We start from the raw sequence: 6,886 nt of genomic DNA on the forward strand, positions 1-6,886 counted from the left end.
CCCCTTCCCTGCTCCTGCTCCAGGGAACTGCCCCCCCCCCCCCCCCCCCGCTCCTGGGCCGTGTCTGCCCTGCTGTGCCCTCCAGATGTGCTTCCACCTCAAAACTCCCTCTTGATCGAAGACAGTCCCTGCGAACATTGCCTGTGGCTCCTCCCGCACCCGCCCCCCCCCCCGCCCCAGCCCCCAGCAAGAGGCACATGTTGGTCCCTGAGTGCCCCCTGCCATGGCAGCCAGGTGCTCCCACCTGGAAGGGACGGTCTCATGGCCTCCTGGCACCGGCACCAGCACTTCATATAAACCCATGACTCTCGATAACTAACACCCCCCTCACCCCAAGAAAGGACAGCGGGCCGATGCGGAGGTTTATTGCCTAGTGCGTCTAGCTGGGGGGTGGGAGGCGAGGCCTGCGCCAGCTCGTGGGACAGCAGCTCCTGCCCTCACCTGCAGTGAGGCCCGGCCCACGGGACCAGCAAGGGCCGGTGCTGGTGAGAAGTAGGGAGTGGGGATGAGGGGACATGGGGCTTTGTCCCTGACGGGTCAGGCATGGCGCTGTTACGCCTGCCAGGGAGTGAGCCCTGAACAGAAAGGGCGAGAGAAGCTGCTGGCAGCCACCAGGGTCACCTGGTTTGCTGTGACCCCACCTGATGGACCCTTGGGGCCTCCATCCTGTTCCAACTCCTCTGCTGGGGCTGATCGATGGAGCTGGACTCTGCCCCAGCCACCCCTCAGGACAGTTCGGCCATTGGCCACCTGGGTGTCAACAGCACCCTCCCTCACAGACCATCCCCTTGACCGGCCGGCCAGGAGCACTGTGGGTGGGTGGGTGAGTGGGGCAGGGATCTGGTGTCCAAGGACAGAGGGGGCAGAGCTGTGGGGGAAGGGGCTAGGGGCTCCTCTGAGCCTGGCATGTGGGGAAGGGTCTAGCATGAGTCTCTCCCTGGCACCCAGGGGCTCCAGGCCTGACCCCAGTCACTAGTCCATGTGCAGGAGCCGCCCGGGCCAGAGCTGGCTTCGACTTTGGACCCCTGAAGCGGCTGGGAGGGACAGTCACTGGCCGCTGGGCGGACAGGTGTCAGACTTGTCACATGGAGGTGGCAGGCTGGGCCGGGCTGGTGATCGGCAGGCTGCTGGGAGGAGGGATCCCGCCTGCCCCCTGCAGTGCCTGGAACTCTGCGAGGGAGGGCTGTTTGCGGAGCCCAGACCCACCGGGTGAGTCACGGGCCCCCTGGGGCGGGAGGGCGGCAGGAGATTGGTCAGCCGGCCACTGCTGAGTCACTGTGTGCTCCAGCTGCCCCAAGTCCTGCTGGCTCCTAGCTGGGGCTGGCTGCGGTGGGTCCGGTGGCCAGTGCCGCCAGGCCGTGAAGGGCAGAGCTGGTCTTGGGGGCACCTGGCTCTGGGAGGCCCGGGAGCCTCAGGGGAAGGACAGGAACTGCAAGCTAGTGGGACGCAGGGTTTGGGGTCTGTGGCTGGTGGGGCCACAGGCTGGGGCCGGGGTGGCTGGGCGACAGGGTCTCGGCACATGCATGGGTTCAGGGACCTGGTCAGCACCCCAGCCCCCACATAATTGGGCTGTGGCTGAGACACTGTGCAGGTGGGTTTGGAAGCAAGGACACCTGGGGCACAGGGGCCGGGTCCCAAGAGATGAAGTGGGTGGGACTTGTGGGCCAGGGGCGGGGCCTGCGGCAGGGGGTGGAGCCTGGAAGCAGAGGGGGCGGGGAGCTGGGGGTCCGCGGTGGAGTGGGGCTGTGGTGAGGTGGCTGGGGGTGTGGCTGGGCTGGGCGCAGAGGTCAGGGGGCCCGACAGGAGACAGGGGGAGCGCACCTCAGAAGAGGCCGCAGTCTTTGAGGTTCTCCTTGATGATGATGTCGGTGACCGCGTCGAAGACGAACTTGACGTTCTGCGTGTCGGTGGCGCACGTCATGTGGGAGTAGATCTCCTTGACGTCGCGTCGCATGTTGAGCTCCAGGAACTGCACTTTGATGTAGTTGCCCGCGTCCTCGTACGTGTTGGGCCCTGGGTGGGTGGGGGGAGCGCTCACTCCCAGCCCCGCTCGGTCCCGTGGAGGAGCGCAGCCGCGGCGTGGGGAGGGGCGCCGCCTGGCGGCCGGGCTGGGACCTCACCGTCGTAGTCGGGGAAGCAGATGCTAAGATGCGCCTTTTTTATCTTCTCGGAAAACACGTCCTTCTTGTTGAGGAAGAGCACGATGGACGTGGTGGCGAAGTAGCGGTGGTTGCAGATGCTGTTGAACAGGTGCAGGCTCTCGTGCATGCGGTTCTGCGGAGGCGGGGCTGTCGGGCACCGGGCGCGGGCCGCCCACCCCTCTGCGCGCCAAGGCTTCGGGGCGGCCTCCCCCTCCCCCACCCCCTCCGCGGGGCCGCTGGCTGCCTCCGCTCCTCCTCGGACGGACGGCGCCGAACGCGGTCCCCTCCCACGCGGGCCCCGCTGGAAACCCACCACCTCGTCGTCCTCCACCAGCACCATGTCGTAGGCGCTCAGCGCCGCGATGAAGATGATGCACGTCACGCCCTCGAAGCAGTGGATCCACTTCTTGCGCTCCGAGCGCTGCCCGCCCACATCGAACATCCTGCGGGCGGGCGGGGCCTGAGCCCGAGCCTCGAGCCCCCTGGACACGCCCACAGGCCCCCCCTCGCCTCCCGAGGCTGGCGGGAGCGCCCCCAGACGCGGGGACCTCGCGGGCAGGGGCCCCGGAACGCGGACGCCGGCGCAGGGGGGGGGGGGGGTACCGGAAGTTGAGGTCCTTGAAGGAGAACTGGGTCTCGATGATGCCGGTGGTCTTGACACGCGAGCGCAGCACGTCCTGTTCGGTGGGCACGTAGCCCGGGGTCACCAGGCGCTCCAGGTCGGAGAGGTAGCTGCGGAGACCCCGGGTGGCTGGGTGGGTGCAGGCGCCCCGGCCCCGCGCCCCGCGCCCCGCCTCGCCCGGCGCTCACTAGCCCGCCGAGTCGTTGAGCTGGTACTCCGAGGCGCGCTCGAAGCAGGCCTGGATGCCCGCGTCCTGCCACAGCCGCTGGATGATGTCCGACATCTCCTTGGGCATCGTGCCCTCCTCGATGGTGTCCGCCATGTGCACCAGCTTCCGGGCGTCATCCTGGGGGACACAGGGGGAGTGGTCGGTCGTGACCCGGACTTGGGCCCAGGCCCGCGCCTCGAGCCCGCGGAGGCCCCGCCCAGCCCGCGCCCTGGCGCACCTGGCGCGCGGAGTCTCCGTACTGGATGTTGAGCGTGGTCATGGCGCGCACGATGGCCAGGATGGACTGCAGCGTGTTGCCGTAGATGATGGCGATGAACTCCAGGCACTCTTCCAGGGAGTACCCGTCCTGGTGGATGATCCTGCGGCCCGGGCGGGCCGGGGTCAGCGCCTCCTCGCGGTCGGGTGGGGAAGGACGGGCCCAGTGCGCGCGCGCCCCGCCCCACCTCACCCCACCCCACCCCCGCGGCCTCCCGCGGCAGGGACACTCACTTCATCTGCTTGACAATCGTGCTCTTCCCAGACTCGCCAGCACCTGGAAGGGAAGCCCCACCGCTGAGCCGCGCTGACCGCACCTCCCTCCTCCCCACCCCTGCGGCCAGGCCGACCCAGAGCGCCCGCCAGCCCTCGGTCCCACCTGTTTCCCCCTCACTCCCAAAATAAGGCACTGACACCCTGGCAGGAAAACGATTGCAAATGTCAGGAGTGTCCGAAGAAGACTGGCGGAGGGGGACTCCCCACGACCCCCGCTGTGCGGGGGCACCTCCAAACCCCGGGTACGCAGGCTATTTTTTCGAGAGCCAAAAGAAAGCCTGGAGCGCCACCTTGTGGACATAGTTGGTACCGCAGCACGGGATTATTTGAGCCGGGTCAGCCCAGTTTCTCACCTGGGCGAAGGGGGGGCGGTCTCCCTGAGGCTCAGAGGGCATTAGCGCCTTTGGGTGGGAGGGGGGACAGCTGACAGCCTCCATAAGCCTGTTCTTGACACGGCGCTGGGCACAGTTAATGGGATTTCTGGCTTAGTCTCTGGATCCAGAGAGCCTGGGTGGAGCCTGCACCCCTCAGAACATCTCTTCCTCTGGGGCGTGGCAGAGGCCTCCAGACACTGGGTGCACCCCTCGTCCCCTCACTGCCATGGGGCCGTGGGCTCATCCATTCCCCCTGGGCCTCAGCCCCACTCCTCCCCCTGTAGCTGCTCTGCAGGTCCCCCTACAGTAAAGCTCTGGGATTGTGTGTGGCTCTAGGGCAGTGGTTCTCAACCTCGGCTGCACATTAGAATCACCTGGGAATCTTTTTAAAATCCTGGTTTCTGGGCCTCATCCTCCGGAAATTCTGTTTCTCTGTTACTAATGTTGTGGCCCCACCCCATCACAAAGAAACAGAATTCCCGTAGGATGAGGCCCAGAAACCAGGATTTTAAAAAGATTCCCAGGTGATTCTACTGTGCAGCCGAGGTGGAGAACCACTGCTCTAGTCTAGGTGGTTCCAGAGAATGGGTTCTCAACCTGTGGGTCGCGACCCCTTTGGGGGTCGAACGACCCTTTCCCAGGGGTCGCCTAAGACCATCGGAAAACACAGATATAATTACATATTGTTTTTGTGATTAATCACTGTGCTTTAATTATGTTCAATTTGTAGCAATGAAAATACATCCTGCATGTCAGATATTTACATGACGATTCATAACAGTAGCAGAATTACAGTTATGAAGTAGCAACGAAAATAACTTTATGGTTGGGGGTCACCACAACATGAGGAACTGTATTAAAGGGTCGCAGCATTAGGAAGGTTGAGAACCACTGTTCTAGAGGCTGGAGGACTGAGACCTCCTTCCCAAGGGGGCAGCCCTGCTGTGGGCTTTCCCAGGAGGCCCTGGTTCCTGAGCCCCAGCCAGAGCGAGTGTGCCCGTCACACACCTCTGCAGGAGTGGCTAGAACACACTTCTCCAGGGCGGCTGCCTGCGGTGGGCCCTCCGGAGGGGGTTGCAGGGCATGCCCAGCCTGGGGGAGCCAGGATGCCGCCGACCAGGGCCGGCCAGGGCCCCCACTCTGTTCCCTGCCCTGTCACAGGCTCACTCTGCTTCCCAGGAGGGAGGCCTGCCCGCCCCCAGGCCTCTGGCCCGTGGCAGGGCCCCCCCTGGGCCCACACTCCTACCCAGAAGCAGCAGCTTCACGGTTCGGGCGTCCTTCTCGGCGTCTTCCTTCAGCTTCTTCTCTAGCTCCCGGGAGTGCTTCTCCTCGGCGCTGGCCCCAGCCCCCATGGCCCGCAGCCGGGAGGAAGCAGTCGTGGGCTCTTCCGGACGGAGGGCTCTCCAGAGCCAGGCTCAGGCCAGCCTCCGGCCTCCCGGGACACCTCTGGCCCCGGGACTGTGCAAGCAGTCGACTGGCTCCCCAGAGCTGTGCAGGCCCTGGCGGGCTGCTAAGTGGATTTGGGTGCTGGGGGTACCCAGGAGCCAATCAGAGACAAGGACAGGTGAATTGAGCTCAGCCCCAGCCCTTCTAATCGGGCTAGCATGGCCCCAATCCCCCAACTGCTGACTCTGCACCCCACTCCCTTCCCCACACCCTCCAGGAGAGACCCTGAGAGCGTCCAGCCCCTGCCTGGAGCAGGGAGACTTGTCTGTAGGGTCCAGGCTCAGAAAGGGGAGCCACGGCGTGGGGGCCATGGGGCAGGGCTGGCAGCAGGGAGTAGAGGGAGAAGCGTGCACCAGCACCTGCCCCCTGCCCAGCACTGCCCAGCACTGGGCTCATTCTGTGCTCATGCCTGCCCTCGGGGAGAGCGCCCACATCATCAGTGCCAGGTGCCAATGGAGGTGCCGGCTGAGGGACTGAGGGAGGAGGAGCTGAGGGACTGAGGGAGGAGGAGCTGAGGGAGGAGCTGAGGGACTGAGGGAGGAGGAGCTGAGGGACTGAGGGAGGAGGAGCTGAGGGACTGAGGGAGGAGCTGAGGGACTGAGGGAGGAGGAGCTGAGGGAGGAGCTGAGGGACTGAGGGAGGAGCTGAGGGACTGAGGGAGGAGGAGCTGAGGGACTGAGGGAGGAGCTGAGGGACTGAGGGAGGAGCTGAGGGACTGAGGGAGGAGGAGCTGAGGGAGGAGCTGAGGGACTGAGGGAGGAGCTGAGGGACTGAGGGAGGAGGAGCTGAGGGACTGAGGGAGGAGCTGAGGGACTGAGGGAGGAGGAGCTGAGGGACTGAGGGAGGAGGAGCTGAGGGAGGAGCTGAGGGACTGAGGGAGGAGCTGAGGGACTGAGGGAGGAGGAGCTGAGGGACTGAGGGAGGAGCTTAGGGAGGAACCCAGGATACCCATGGAGGTGACTCACACGGTAGGAGGTGACTGGCAATCATTGGGTGACTCTGGCATGAGGAAGTGCTCTGCTCTCCAGGCGTCAAGAGGCAAAGGAGGACATTCCATGTGTGCCCCACGGAGGCTGGCGGGACCTGGCGGCGCCCCGACCTGCCATGATGCCATGGACTGGGTGGGGTGCACGCCTGCTCTGTGTGCCTGGCGGCCTGTCTATCCTTTGCTGGCACCATGTAAGGCAATGACATGACACATGTCTGCCCATCTGTACTTTAGTGCACATGTGTGCCTGTGAGTGCCTGTGAGTGCCTGAGTGCCGAGGCACACCTGTTTGTGTACAAGAGTGTGTGTATGTGCTTTTGTACATTTCATGCACACATGAGCTTATACACACGTGTGGATTGCCCTGTGTGTGTATGTACAGATATACAAATGCATGTACACATGCATGCATGTACGCGTTAGTGTGTACTTGCCTATGTGCCCGTGGGCATGTACATGTGTGCGTGTGAATACCCATGTGCATGTAGTCACATGCCTGTTTGCATGTGTACTTACTTCAGTGCAATACGGTCTCTGACCAGCAGGGGTGGCCAG

The 6,886-nt window shown here is 64.3% G+C and overlaps 1 protein-coding gene across 1 annotated transcript; it reads right to left on the reverse strand.

Moving 5' to 3' along the window:
• Nucleotides 1-349: 349 nt before the first annotated feature.
• Nucleotides 350-3,556, reverse strand: GNAT1 (G protein subunit alpha transducin 1). The gene is made up of 7 exons (XM_081106145.1): nucleotides 3,482-3,556; nucleotides 3,210-3,351; nucleotides 2,952-3,109; nucleotides 2,745-2,873; nucleotides 2,455-2,584; nucleotides 2,121-2,274; nucleotides 350-2,013 (listed from the first exon to the last, which is right to left on the reverse strand). Exons 1-7 carry the CDS (start codon nucleotides 3,484-3,486, stop codon nucleotides 1,823-1,825), a joined length of 909 nt encoding a protein of 302 aa, XP_080962271.1. The 5' UTR covers nucleotides 3,487-3,556; the 3' UTR covers nucleotides 350-1,822.
• Nucleotides 3,557-6,886: the final 3,330 nt, after the last annotated feature.

The sequence above is a fragment of the Myotis nattereri genome, assembly GCF_964212035.1.
Source record: "Myotis nattereri genome assembly, chromosome: 14".
NCBI classification, from domain to species: domain Eukaryota; kingdom Metazoa; phylum Chordata; class Mammalia; order Chiroptera; family Vespertilionidae; genus Myotis; species Myotis nattereri.